Source organism: Brachionichthys hirsutus, chromosome 11 (genome assembly GCF_040956055.1).
Source record: "Brachionichthys hirsutus isolate HB-005 chromosome 11, CSIRO-AGI_Bhir_v1, whole genome shotgun sequence".
Classification (NCBI taxonomy): Eukaryota; Metazoa; Chordata; class Actinopteri; order Lophiiformes; family Brachionichthyidae; genus Brachionichthys; species Brachionichthys hirsutus.
In genome coordinates, this window is record NC_090907.1 from 7,729,848 (window position 1) to 7,744,407 (window position 14,560).

The 14,560-nt window shown below is 41.9% G+C and overlaps 3 protein-coding genes across 3 annotated transcripts; 1 reads left to right on the forward strand and 2 right to left on the reverse strand.

Moving 5' to 3' along the window:
• Positions 1-3,505: 3,505 nt before the first annotated feature.
• LOC137901616 (odorant receptor 131-2-like) lies at positions 3,506-4,432 on the reverse strand. Its single transcript, XM_068745661.1, has one exon. The coding sequence runs from the start codon at positions 4,430-4,432 to the stop codon at positions 3,506-3,508; it is 927 nt and encodes a 308-aa protein (XP_068601762.1).
• A 2,681-nt stretch (positions 4,433-7,113) lies between these two features.
• Positions 7,114-8,070, reverse strand: LOC137901610 (odorant receptor 131-2-like). Its single transcript, XM_068745655.1, has one exon. It carries the CDS (start codon positions 8,038-8,040, stop codon positions 7,114-7,116), a length of 927 nt encoding a protein of 308 aa, XP_068601756.1. The 5' UTR covers positions 8,041-8,070.
• Positions 8,071-12,119: 4,049 nt separating this feature from the next.
• Positions 12,120-14,233, forward strand: LOC137901474 (diablo IAP-binding mitochondrial protein-like). The gene is made up of 6 exons (XM_068745507.1): positions 12,120-12,253; positions 12,456-12,582; positions 12,696-12,821; positions 12,969-13,079; positions 13,164-13,260; positions 14,028-14,233. The coding sequence occupies exons 1-6, from the start codon at positions 12,120-12,122 to the stop codon at positions 14,231-14,233; spliced, it is 801 nt and encodes a 266-aa protein (XP_068601608.1).
• The last annotated feature ends 327 nt before the right edge of the window (positions 14,234-14,560 follow it).

Here is a 14,560-nt window from a genome sequence, read left to right on the forward strand (position 1 = left end):
GGAGGTGGAGTTGCATGTCCACTGCTGTGATGCCTGCACGGCCCAGAAGGGACCGACCCAGCGCTCCCATGCCCCGCTACAGCAGTATCTGGTGGGGGCCCCGATGGAGAGGGTTGGAGTGGACATCCTGGGGCCCTTTCCAGTCACCAACTCTGGCAACCGCTATGTTCTGGTGGCCATGGACTACTTCACAAAGTGGCCAGAGGCGTATGCGGTCCCAGACCAGACCGCGGCTACAACCGCAGAAAGGCTGGTGGAGGAGATGTTCGCCCGTTTCGGGGTCCCTAACGAGCTCCACAGTGACCAGGGACGGAACTTCGAGTCCCAGGTCTTTGAGGAGGTCTGCCGATGGCTGGGGGTGAGTAAGACCAGAACAACCCCGCTTCACCCGCAAAGTGATGGGCTGGTGGAGCGGTTTAACCGTACCCTGGCCACCCAGCTTGCCATCCTCACCAGTCAACACCAGAAAGACTGGGACCGTCACTTGCCGCTGGTCCTCTGGTCCTATCGGTCTGCTGTTCAGGAGTCCAGCCAGTGCACGCCTGCCGCTCTTATGTTTGGGAGAGAGCTCCGAACACCGGTGGACTTGGTGTTTGGTGCCCCGCCAGAGCCGGAAATCCCTGGGGGGCAGGAGATGGACTATTTTCGCAGGCTGAGAGAGCGCCTGCTGGTAGTACACGACTACACCCGCCAGGCCCAGGCGAACTCTGGCGTTCGGCAGAAGAGGGGCTACGACGTCCGGTGCAGAGGACGGGCCTTCATGCCAGGGGACAAGGTGTGGGTCTACTGCCCTGTCCGCAAAAAGGGGATTTCTCCGAAGCTTCGCAGCCACTGGCAAGGCCCCTGTGACATCATAGACCGCTTGTTTGAGGTGGTGTATCGGGTGCGGATGTCCGGCAAGGGACGCATGGTGGTGCTGCACCAGGACAGACTCTCACCGTACCGACCCCTCGCCCCGGATGCTGGTGAGGCGAGTGGTGGCGGTAGTCCGTGCGCCGGCCCCTGTGACTCTCCGCCTGGCACGGCTCCTGCCAATCCTAGACGGCCTGTTCGCCGCCGTTGCCAGCCGGGGTATTTAAGAGACTTTGTGTTGGGTGATGGGGTCGCCGAGGACGTCTGACCCCTCAGGTGGGGGCTATGTAGCGATCCCGCGAGATTACGTGAGGCGCAATGCATCATGGGAGTGACTGGGTGGTGCTTTTGGCACCATGAGTGAGAGGGGTGTTGCGTTGAATGTCCCCAGCGCAGCTTCCATGTGAAGTCAAGTCGTCCTGTGTCACAATAAAGGCACTTGTTGACACAAGCTCAATTCCAGTGTGGTTCTTCTCCTCGAGCTTGCTACAATATTTTACACTTAAAAAACGCAAAACGGTATATGTCCCCATCCGTGTTTCTGATGTTTGGATATGACACAAACAGTTCTGGTAAAGAAAGTACATTCACAAGATATCAGTAATTTGTGGAGGCTGTATCAATCATTCTGGCCACTAGGCGGCAGTATGCCACCCGCATAAGATTAGATACAGTAATGGTAAATGGACTGCACTTATATAGCACTTTCTACAACATTGTGGTGCCCAAAGCACTTTACATTCACCCATTCACACTCCAGTGGGCGACTGCTGCCATGCAAGGTGTTACCAGAGCCAGGATTTGAACCACTGACCTATTGGTCACTTGATGACCCACTCTCCAACTGTATTTGCATTTGCATGCTACTTTGTAACTGTATTGATCGGTCAGTATGGAAAATTCACTTTTACAACAGCTCTAATAGTCACTCTGTCCACATTTGAATGAAAATAATATGCATTTTACATCTGAATTAGTTTCCACTAAGTCCTGCTTTTAAATGTCCAGCCCTTTGCTTGTGCTTTTGCTGCACATATAGTGGTTGCAGGTGGTGCAAGCTTATTTGCATCATTCTCCTATTAGCAAGGATTGTAGTATATATTTAGATTACTTTGTAATAGTATGAGCTTGATCCTACATCACAGAAAATGCACCAGTGGAATAGTTTTCTTCTTCATTTTTTGTAAATGTCCCACTGAGTATTTTTTTTTTGCTGATGGATGCTGGAAGAGGAGCTCTCATTGGAGCTCTTATTGGTTTAAAGCCTGGCTGAATCAAAGGGGCCTGCTTTGTCATCTAGATTTTACTGAGTTTGTGTTAAAGGTTTTTCCATCTGCCATTGTCCAAAGAGAAGACGTGCTGTTGGTTTTTCTTTAGGATGTATAGTAAGCACAGTGCATGACGATTACCGTGATTCTCCCCTAATATTAACTGTGAACTGATCTGATCTCAATCACAAACAACATTCTAGCCTGTCAGGGCTTTTTATTTTCTCTTAACTAATACCAATAATCATATTAGATCAACGAGCCTTGGTACACCCTGGACAAGTCGCCAGTTCATTGCATGGCCTCACATAGACGCACAGTCAGTGACGCACACACTCATGGACAATTTAGTGTAACCAATCCACCTAAGCTGATTAATTGATTGAATGTATTCATTTAGACTCACATTAAACATGTCATTTACACAAATGCAAGCTTTATGCTCTGAGTGGCACATTAATCAATATATTTTGGGTATCATCAGAAAGAGGGGTTGAAAGAAGCTTTAAAAAAAAAGACATATGTATAGATTCATCACAGATGACTGCAGAAATCCACAAATATTCACTTGCCTCATGCAACCTAGTCACACAGTTCATCATAAATTCTGCAAGATCAACACCACATGTCTTTGAGAAAATGTCAGGATCCCTTAAATGTACTCGCTCAACTCAGAAATCTTTATTCATGCTCTTGTGTCTGAAATATGGCCACTGTCTGGTTAACATGTAACATCAGTACATCCATGAAGCAAACATCAGCAGAACGTTCGTCGATTCAGGATACTTATACTTCGTTATTCTCTTTACTTGGATGTAATCAATGTAATTTTATTGGCCGCTCAATATAAATGGACAAAAAAAAAAGAATCTTCAGTGCTCTTTAAATAACTTTTCAGTCCGATTCAATACAAAATGTAAAAACTATAACAGCAAAATGCAACTTGATGCTTGTTCCTTATAACTGAATGAAAAAAATCAAACATAATAATAACTGAATGATGGAAATCTAGTGCGGAGAACACAGTCAAACATATTTTTCTCATGTAATTCTTTCTAAGGACCTATCAGCAATACATTATATACATTTCTGATAATATAATTAAGTGACACATACGGCATGGAAATGATTCATGCATTAAGTTTTGAATTGCTACTTGACCATTAAGAGAGACGGAGCCTTCTCTATATGCAGAGGTGTCATTTTACCACAGGTCTGCATGCACAACACATAATCTTTTTAGCACAAGTAGTTTTCATCAAGGCCTACAATGTCATACAAAAATATGGTTTTACTCACATTATCAACTATACAAAAAAAGTTCATTTAACGCTACTGATTTCCCCCCCTCCTCCTCACTGACAAACCTACAGTTTGCTTCTAACTCAGGGTTTAATTCTGTTTGAGCAGCAGAAGAATGATTTTCCTATGTAGCTCCTGAGACTCTGATCTCTAAAGCCATAGATGAGCGGGCTCAGAAAGCGTGGAAATAGGATGAAACAGAAGTAATAAAAAAAGGTTATGTCTTCTGGAAGCCAGTTGGCATGAAGCACAGTGAAAGTTTCAGTGACGGGGCTAGTGAAGGCCATAATGCACAACAGCAGCTGAACGCCATGCAGCAGCACAGTGTGCAAGGCTTTGCTCAGAGACTCTCTGTCTTGCCTCATCTTCCTGGTTTCCAGCAGGATTCTCACGTATGTAAAAAAGATGATGACAGCCACAACAGCAAAGAAGAGAAAACTTACAGCAGCTCCGAACATTGCCTGGACTGGAGAGGAGCTTAAAGCAGATAGTTCGCAAATTACGGGAGTAGAGAGAAAGTCCACAGCAGGGTCATGTTTCATCATTGAGTGGTCAATGAGAGGGAAAACAGCGCTGACAAGCCACACAGACAGAGCAATAATCCAGATGCGGTCTGACCTCCAGGCAGCTGGGCGTTGCAGGGGGTAGAAGATGGAAATATAACGCTCCAGTGACATGGCGGCCAAAATTAAAGGTGTGTTCCGGAAAGTGGCAGTGGAAAAAAATAGCAGAGGGATGCAAAAGACAAGAGCAAATTTCACCTGGCCCATGACAAAGAGGAAGAGCAGAACAGAGGACAAAAGCTGTAGGGTGTCATTGATTAGCATGTAGGCGAACAGGATGTAACGGGGGCTGTCCAGGAACTGTCTGTGGCATGCAAAGATGTGCAGCATGACCACAACGCAGCAGAGGAAGACACAGAAAAGGGGGATAACGACACATATCTTGATGATCACAGACAGCCTTTTGTTAGACGTTGCATTACCTGGGAATTCAGTCAGGTTGTCCATTTTGCAAATGTGGAAGGGAGTGAACTTGTTAAGATAAAATTCAGTTAAACATCTATGCAATAAAGAACAAACCTCGGAAATACACAGCAACAATTTAGACAGTATTAGAGTAAGATTAGAAGTTAGTCAATGTCATTTGATACAACACATACTTTACATAGCTTGCTGATAATTAATAAAGCAATCCACATACTACTTATTATTTGCTGCATAATATAAGGAACAACAACCAATATTTACAAGAGCACAGAGCACCCCTTCCACCCACGACTGTGTTCATCAGCCAGCAGAATGAATCAAGCATTTCTGCTCTTTTTATGTGGGAGGCTGTCCTCATCTCCAGATCTCCATCATCTGAAGTGTTCAGCCTCAGTCAGTTTAGTTTGACTCAAGTCTCCAGTGATCTAATATTTGCATGCTACCATCATGTCTCTCATTAGCACAGCTTTCATTGCTGTGATTGGCTGACGGTCTGACATCTACTGAATAAGTATACGAACAAAACAATGCATATTTTACACTTAAAAAATGCAAAACGGTATATGTCCCCATCCGTGTATCTCATGTTTGGATATGACACAAACAATTCTGGTAAAGAAAGTACATTCACAAGATATCAGTAATTTGTGGAGACTGTATCAATCATTCTGGCCACTAGGCGACAGTATGCCACCCGCATAAGATTAGATACAGTAATGGTAAATTGACTGCACTTATATAGCACTTTCTACAACATTGTGGTGCCCAAAGCACTTTACATTCACCCATTCACACTCCAGTGGGCGACTGCTGCCATGCAAGGTGTTACCAGAGCCAGGATTTGAACCACTGACCTATTGGTCACTTGATGACCCACTCTCCAACTGTATTTTCATTTGCATGCTACTTTGTAACTGTATTGATCGGTCAGTATGGAAAATTCACTTTTACAACAGCTCTAATAGTCACTCTGTCCACATTTGAATGAAAATAATATGCATTTTACATCTGAATTAGTTTCCACTAAGTCCTGCTTTTAAATGTCCAGCCCTTTGCTTGTGCTTTTGCTGCACATATAGTGGTTGCAGGTGGTGCAAGCTTATTTGCATCATTCTCCTATTAGAAAGGATTGTAGTACTGTATATATTTAGATTACTTTGTAATAGTATGAGCTTGATCCTACATCACATAAAATGCACCAGTGGAATAGTTTTCTTCTTCATTTTTTGTAAATGTCCCACTGAGTATTTTTTTTTTGCTGATGGATGCTGGAAGAGGAGCTCTCATTGGAGCTCTCATTGGTTTAAAGCCTGGCTGAATCAAAGGGGCCTGCTTTGTCATCTAGATTTTACTGAGTTTGTGTTAAAGGTTTTTCCATCTGCCATTGTCCAAAGAGAAGACGTGCTGTTGGTTTTTCTTTAGGATGTATAGTAAGCACAGTGCATGACGATGACTGTGATTCTCCCCTAATATTAACTGTGAACTGATCTGATCTCAATCACAAACCACATTCGAGCCTGTCAGGGCTTTTTATTTTCTCTTAACTAATACCAATAATCATATTAGGTCAACGAGCCTTGGTACACCCTGGACAAGTCGCCAGTTCATTGCATGGCCTCACACAGACGCACAGTCAGTGACGCACACACTAATGGACAATTTAGTGTAACCAATCCACCTAAGCTGATTAATTGATTGAATGTATTCATTTAGACTCACATTAAACATGTCATTTACACAAATGCAAGCTTTATGCTCTGAGTGGCACATTAATCAATATATTTTGGGTATCTCATCAGAAAGAGGGGTTGAAAGAAGCTTTAAAAAAAAAAAGACATATGTATAGATTCATCACAGATGACTGCAGAAATCCACAAATATTCACTTGCCTCATGCAACCTAGTCACACAGTTCATCATAAAACCTGCAAGATCAACACCACATGTCTTTGAGAAAATGCCAGGATCCCTTAAATGTACTCGCTCAACTCAGAAATCTTTATTCATGCTCTTGTGTCTGAAATATGGCCACTGTCTGGTTAACATGTAACATCAGTACATCCATGAAGCAAACATCAGCAGAACTTTAGTCGATTAAGGATACTTATACTTCGTTATTCTCTTTACTTGGATGTAATCAATGTTATTTTATTGGCCGCTCAATATAAATGGACAAAAAAAAAAGAATCTTCAGTGCTCTTTAAATAACTTTTCAGTCCGATTCAATACAAAATGTAAAAACTATAACAGCAAAATGCAACTTGATGCTTGTTCCTTATAACTGAATGAAAAAAATCAAACATAATAATAACTGAATGATGGAAATCTAGTGCGGAGAACACAGTCAAACATATTTTTCTCATGTAATTCTTTCTAAGGACCTATCAGCAATACATTATATACATTTCTGATAATATAATTAAGTGACACATACGGCATGGAAATGATTCATGCATTAAGGTTTGAATTGCTACTTGACCATTAAGAGAGACGGAGCCTTCTCTATATGCAGAGGTGTCATTTTCCCACAGGTCTGCATGCACAACACATAATCTTTTTAGCACAAGTAGTTTTCATCAAGGCCTACAATGTCATACGAAAATATGGTTTTACTCACATTATCAACTATACAAAAAAAGTTAATTTAACGCTACTGATTTCCCCCCCTCCTCTTCACTGACAAACCTACAGTTTGCTTCTAACTCAGGGTTTAATTCTGTTTGAGCAGCAGAAGAATGATTTTCCTATGTAGCTCCTGAGACTCTGATCTCTAAAGCCATAGATGAGCGGGCTCAGAAAGCGTGGAAATAGGATGAAACAGAAGTAATAAAAAAAGGCTATGTCTTCTGGAAGCCAGTTGGCATGAAGCACGGCTAAAGTTTCAGTGACGGGGCTAGTGAAGGCCATAATGCACAACAGCAGCTGAACGCCATGCAGCAGCACAGTGTGCAAGGCTTTGCTCAGAGACTCTCTGTCTTGCCTCATCTTCCTGGTTTCCAGCAGGATTCTCACGTATGTAAAAAAGATGATGACAGCCACAACAGCAAAGAAGAGAAAACTTACAGCAGCTCCGAACAGTGTCTGGACTGGAGAGGAGTTGAAAACAGATGGATCACAAATTACGGGAGTAGAGAGAAAGTCCACAGCAGGGTCATGTTTCATCATTGAGTGGTCAATGAGAGGGAAAACAGCGCTGACTAGCCACACAGACAGAGCAATAATCCAGATGCGGTCTGACCTCCAGGCAGCTGGGCGTTGCAGGGGGTAGAAGATGGAAATATAACGCTCCAGTGACATGGCGGCCAAAATTAAAGGTGTGTTCCGGAAAGCGGCAGTGGAAAAAAATAGCAGAGGGATGCAAAAGACAAGAGCAAATTTCACCTGGCCCATGGCAAAGAGGAAGAGCAGAACAGAGTACAAAAGATGTAGGGTGTCATTGATTAGCATGTAGGCGAACAGGATGTAACGGGGGCTGTCCAGGAACTGTCTGTGGCATGCAAAGATGTGCAGCATGACCACAACGCAGCAGAGGAAGACACAGGAAAGGGGGATAACGACACATATCTTGATGATCACAGACAGCCTTTTGTTAGACGTTGCGTTACCTGGGAATTCAGTCAGGTTGTCCATTTTGCAAATGTGGAAGGGAGTGAACGTGTTAAGATAAAATTCAGTTAAACATCTATGCAATAAAGAACAAACCTCGGAAATACACAGCAACAATTTAGACAGTATTAGAGTAAGATTAGAAGTTAGTCAATGTCATTTGATACAACACATACTTTACATAGCTTGCTGATAATTAATAAAGCAATCCACATACTACTTATTATTTGCTGCATAATATAAGGAACAACAACCAATATTTACAAGAGCACAGAGCACCCCTTCCACCTACGACTGTGTTCATCAGCCAGCAGAATGAATCAAGCATTTCTGCTCTTTTTATGTGGGAGGCTGTCCTCATCTCCAGATCTCCATCATCTGAAGTGTTCGGCCTCAGTCAGTTTAGTTTAACTCAAGTCTCCAGTGATCTAATATTTGCATGCTACCATCATGTCTCTCATTAGCACAGCTTTCATTGCTGTGATTGGCTGACGGTCTGACATCTACTGAATAAGTATACGAACAAAACAATGCATATTTTACACTTAAAAACCGCAAAACGGTATATGTCCCCATCCGTGTTTCTGATGTTTGGATATGGCACAAACAATTCTGGTAAAGAAAGTACATTCACTAGATATCAGTCATGTAAAATAAGCTGCACACACCTCTTGTTTATTTTTGATAAATAATAATTTAAAATTAACATGCTTTATAATAATACTTCATGTTTTTTTTTGTACTACATAATGTGTCTTTGGAAGATGAAACTGATATTGTGGAGACTGTAGCAGTCATTCTGGGCACTAGGCGGCAGTATGCCACTCGCATAAGATCACATACAGTAATGGTAAACGGACTGCACTTATATAGCACTTTCTACACCACTGTGGTGCCCAAAGCACTTTACATTCACCCATTTACGCTCCATGCTACTTTGTAACTGTATTGATCGGTCAGTATGGAAAATTCACTTTTACAACAGCTCTAATAGTCACTCTGTCCACATTTGAATCAAAATAATATGCATTTTACATCTGAATTAGTTTCCAGTCCTGCTTTTAAATGTCCAGCCCTTTGCTTGTGCTTTTGCTGCAGTTTGTGAAATATTGAGTAATGTCAATTGGCAGCATCCCTCAAAACTCTGAAAACTGCTCATTGGTTGGTCTGCAGTATTACACAAACACTAGAGAGGATCTCTAATCTCTCTCAGATAATGGTGCAGATAAAAGGGCAGATCCAGAATTTCCGTTTTTTGTACTGCTTTAATAAAGCTTAAATTATAGTAGTTATAGCACTATAGCTCAGGGAATAATGTACAGTATATATAAATAGGAGTATATATATACAATAACCATAAACTATTATTGCATGGCTTGGTTTAAAGCCTGGCTGAATCAAAGGGGCCTGCTATGTCATCTAGATTTTACTGAGTTTGTGTTAAAGGTTTTTCCATCTGCCATTGTCCAAAGAGAAGACGTGCTGTTGGTTTTTCTTTAGGATGTGTAGTAAGCACAGTGCATGACGATTACCGTGATTCTCCCCTAATATTAACTGTGAACTGATCTGATCGAGAGAAAATCAAGACAACCACAAACAACATTCTAGCCTGTCAGGGCTTTTTATTTTCTCTTAACTAATACCAATAATCACATTATTTCAACAAACCTTGGTACACCCTGGACAAGCCGCCAGTTCATCGCATGGCCTCACATAGACGCACAATCAGTGACGCACACACTATTGGACAATTTAGTGTAACCAATCCACCTAAGTTGCATGTTTTTGGTCGTTGTCGGAAGCCGGAGAACCCGGAGAGAACCCACGCAGACACGGGGAGAACGTCCAAACTCCTCACAGAAAGGTCGCAAGTCAGATTCGAACCTGTGACCTCCTTGCTATGAGGCAACAGCGCTTATCACTGAGCCACCTTGCTGCCTAGATACTGTTTAACTTAACAGAATTTTTTAAAGTATAAAAAAAAAAAAAAGCTCTAACTCATAGCAGGTGGACGTTTTACATTATTGCTTTTAACAGTTTTCCAATGTCACTCTCTTTCACAACTTCTTTCAAGTCAATCATGACATTCGAGATAAATCCAATGTGCAACTTGGCTCATGTTTTGCAGTAAACAGAGATGATGAAACATTTAATCAGATGTTATTGCTGCTAAATGGCGTGTGCAAAGCCTTGAGTGAGATGCATGTCTCCAGAGCAGCAGCAGCAGCAGCAGCAGGAGAGCACAGGTCTCTTTAGTAATTAAGGCACTGGTTGATTATTAACGGAAAGCTCCCGAGTGTAATTGTGCAACCTGAAGTTTCACTTGTTTGGCAAACAAGTTGACTCCGCTGAGAGCAGCTCACGGGGGCTTGCCAGGTCTCTACGCAAGTTTAACGTCAGTAATCAGGACTGCAGGGGATTGGCTCTGCTTCCAAAACAAACTTTGCCTCTGGACTCAGATTTAATGTTCATAAATGACTTATTTACAGGCTACGAAAAAGAATTAACTTTAACAATAATATACTTATTGTCATGTCATGGCAATACACGTTTTAAAGAAATATTAAATGTCCTGGGGAACAAAAAAATAGCACTAGTACATGTTATATATTATATCGTTATATATTCCCTATGAAATAATTATCATGCAGTGAGACTGTCCAGAAAACTCTAAAATTGTGGCGCATCATTTAAGATTATTTTCTACCCCAATGACCTAAAGCTTATTTTAATGTGAAAAACATTTGGGCCCACTAGAAATCATCTAGCAATAGCAACCGCCCCATCGTCACAGCAGGGCTTTTCTGTGTGGATGATGCTTGTTCCCAACTCAACTTTATTTATAAAGCACATTAAAACAACCGCAGCTGACACAAAGTGCTGTACATTTGCTGATTAAAACACAAATGAGTGGAACATAAGGACAAAAAAAAAAAAAAAGTAAACATAAGTATAGAATCATATGTCATCATATGTGAGTGGGTGTCCTCTGAGGGGTTGAGTTTCTAACACTAACACAAAATGTGTGTGCTTCATTAATGCTCCTGTCAATGCCTTTAAACATGAACATCATCTTAGAACTGGAGCAGGCCTCATTCAAAACAGCCCTGAAAATTCACCTTTCAGGAGGCCAGAAACGGAGGTAGCCATCACGACTCTCGATCAATTGACCGGGTGTTTCACTGTACTTCTATTGTAATACATACTACTGTTTGACTGTACTTGTACTGCTCTAACATTCTATCTAATAAATATATTCATCATCAGCATCATCAGCTTCCCAGGTTTGCCGATTGCTCCTAGTAGTGCAAACTAGCATGAGGTGAAAGCAGGGAATGAAGTTTCCGACTGGAATCACTGAGACTGAGGCTGTCTTAAAATACTCCATATGTGTAGTACGGAGAATACGTGGCAGGTCTTCAAACACATGGTTTGTATCATCTATCCTCTCTGATTTCCAGCTAACGTATAAAGTGAATTTCAAGTTTTGAATTAATGTACTTTGATGTGTTTTATACCACAAAATAGATACTTCCAATGTCATGGCATGCCATTACCAGTTGTTTCCATTGCCTTGTGCCACCCTGTAGTCATTTTCTGTGATTAATACAATATTCTTTGAGCCACTTTAAAATCCATGCATGAGAGCATATACTTTAAAATAATCCAATAATTAGTTTAGCTCTAAACCGTGACATTCAAAAAAGAAAGTGCAATTTTCAAGTAAACACGTTCCTGTTTTCTCTGAAGGGTTTATATTTCAGGCTTTAGAACAAATGGTCCTCTGTCTCATGCACACATGGAATACAGCAAGGACAAAAATACCGGTAGATAGAAATCTGCACGTACATTCTGCCCAAGTGAACTTTTTCCAGATAGGACAATATACGCACATCTGCAGGCAGAGTCAACAGATCAATGCTTTTTACGCAATGAAATGGGATGGGGCCTTACAAATACCCGCAGGATATGACAGTGGGTCATTGAACAGACAGAAAGGAGGTTTTTGGATTTTACCAAGACAGTAAGCCAGACATTAATTTGAAGCAAACGGAAAACCAATCCAATTTAAAGGCATTAAGTTGCTGCAGTGTTGTCAGAAAATGCAAGTGTTGCGTCAGTGTTCAGTGTGCGCCTGCCGTGCTGCTGGAGGAAACCTGCTGCACCAGACAAGCGTTTCGCTGCTGCGGCACGAGGACACGCTCAGGAGGGGAGCAGGCCGCGTCCGTTTCCTAAGGTATGCTATGAATAACAAGCACTATGGAGATCACAAGCGAGATCTTAACCACCAAGGGCCCACGCTTAAGGCTATTAGTTTAACTTAGCCTACATTGCTGCTGTTTTGAAATGATTTCATTTACAGCGACACAAGCAGCTGAGCTGAAATACCTGAAACACCAGCAATAACCTGCTTATATTCTGTCGTCATTTCTTTGCAGTATTTCTGGGCGTGTCGTATTCCGGGGCAGGAGGCCGAGAGCCCACACGTTGGACAGATGGAGGGACAATGCACACATAAGTATGGCATCTTTGAGCAGCGGGCCACATGCTCCCTCATTTACACAGGTGGGCCAGTCTTCTGCTGAACATAGCGCCAAGCCAGCACAGGAACAAGCCTGGTCTGTCTGAAGTGAATCTGCTGAATGACTAATTCTTATTCCTATTCTTTCTTTGTGAAGCAAGTGGGAAACCTCTCTCACGACTCCCTGATCAGAAGAGCACTCTCAATGGTTACAGACAGTTCAAGCACGTATCTCTCTCAATCGACACTGGCTCTCACGGACGCCCTTAGTGACTACTCAAAGGTCAGTGTGCGACACAACACTGGGAATAAACTATTGCCAAATGAAGCCATGTGGTGCCGCGAGGAGGCAGACAGTCTCCTTACCGGAGCCATTGTCGATCAATGACTTTAACGAGTATTGACTGTCCTTCCTCTGTATTGCTAACAGGCTGTGTACTCACGCATTGCTGTCCAAAGACAGTATTTAGCCTCTCTGGGGAAACTGACTCCTGCAGAAGGAGATTCATTTCAGCAGCTGATCGACAGTCAACGTGCACAGGTGATTTTCAGCTGCTCTCATGAAAAGATATGTTAACGGGAAATCCTCAATCTCAAAGATCGATTCATGTCATTGTGCTGACAGGTTCGTGAAAGTCGAGCTGAATGCAGACATTTTGAGTCAATATGGAACAATTCTGTCAACTTGTCTGAAATGGCAGCTGAGGCAGCACAAACCTCAGGTAGGCCAAGAGTCCGTCTGGACTGCTGAAATATGGGTGTACTGTAATACCTTGAGTATAATTCGTTCCTGGACCGAGCTCGTAACTCAAATCACTCGTATGTCAAATCAATATTTCCCATATAAAATAACTGTAAACATTTTAATCCATTCCGGCCATTTAATGTAATTAACTGTAATTGCTGTATAGACACACACACACACACACACACACACACACACAATGATATAATAAATGATATACAGTATTACTGTAATATAAAATGTGGTTTTATTATTAGTTTTACCTTCAAGAGAGACGGTACAGCTACAGCTAACAGGTGTGTCGTGCGAGACACTTTATTCCATAATTATACCTTTACACGTAATTGTACCTTTACATGTACACTTATATAAACTTAGACATAATAGTTCTTTGTGTTCTTGATAGCATCCTTCTGTTTGAGGATTGTACATATCGTCGATGTACTCCGCTCGTACTGGCGTGCCGAGTCACGTGGAAAACACGGTCACGTTGATCGATAATTTCATGCTTCATCTCCATCATAATACATCTTTTCTTGTCATTGCCATCCTCACCATTTGCTTTCTTTGGACCAATCACTTATAAGGAATACTCACAGATACAGCCAAAATCACGTCAATCATGAAAAGACAACATGAGAGACGCTCGGCCGTTTAGCATCATCATCTGGACATACCTTGTGTCTGGAAGGAGTACAGAGCTAACGGTGTCACTCAGTAACTTAACAAAATGTGTGTTTCCAGGAGCAGAGCAGGCATCGGTCACACTGAAGACAAACATTCAGGTGGCCCAGGCACAGGTGGAGGAGGCCCGGAAACTGTCAGTGGAAGCAGAGAAAAGGTTGGCTGAGACGAAAGTAGAAGAGATCCAAAGGATGGCAGAATACGCCGCCTTTCGAGAAAATAATGAGGAACATGAGCTGCATGAGGCTTATCTTCGGGAAGATTAAAAATTAATAGATACAGAAATTAGAACACAAAATGAATCACAAATAAGTGCAGAATTTCAACATGAAAGGTCTCAAGCTTTAGGTCTGTTACTTCCTGTGATTGTTTCCCTTCCTTTTTGAATCTGTAACATTTAAATGTTTGCAATCAATGCCTCAGAAGGGAAAGAATGAAATACTAACGTCTTCAACTGTTTATATGAGACTATTTATTTGATCAATGAATATCGGCTGTCTGTTTGGAGAACCACGTCTTCAACAACCATTAAACCTTGTAAATACTTTGTATTTCCTTGTCATTTCTTTATTTTCATATAACAATACACAAGC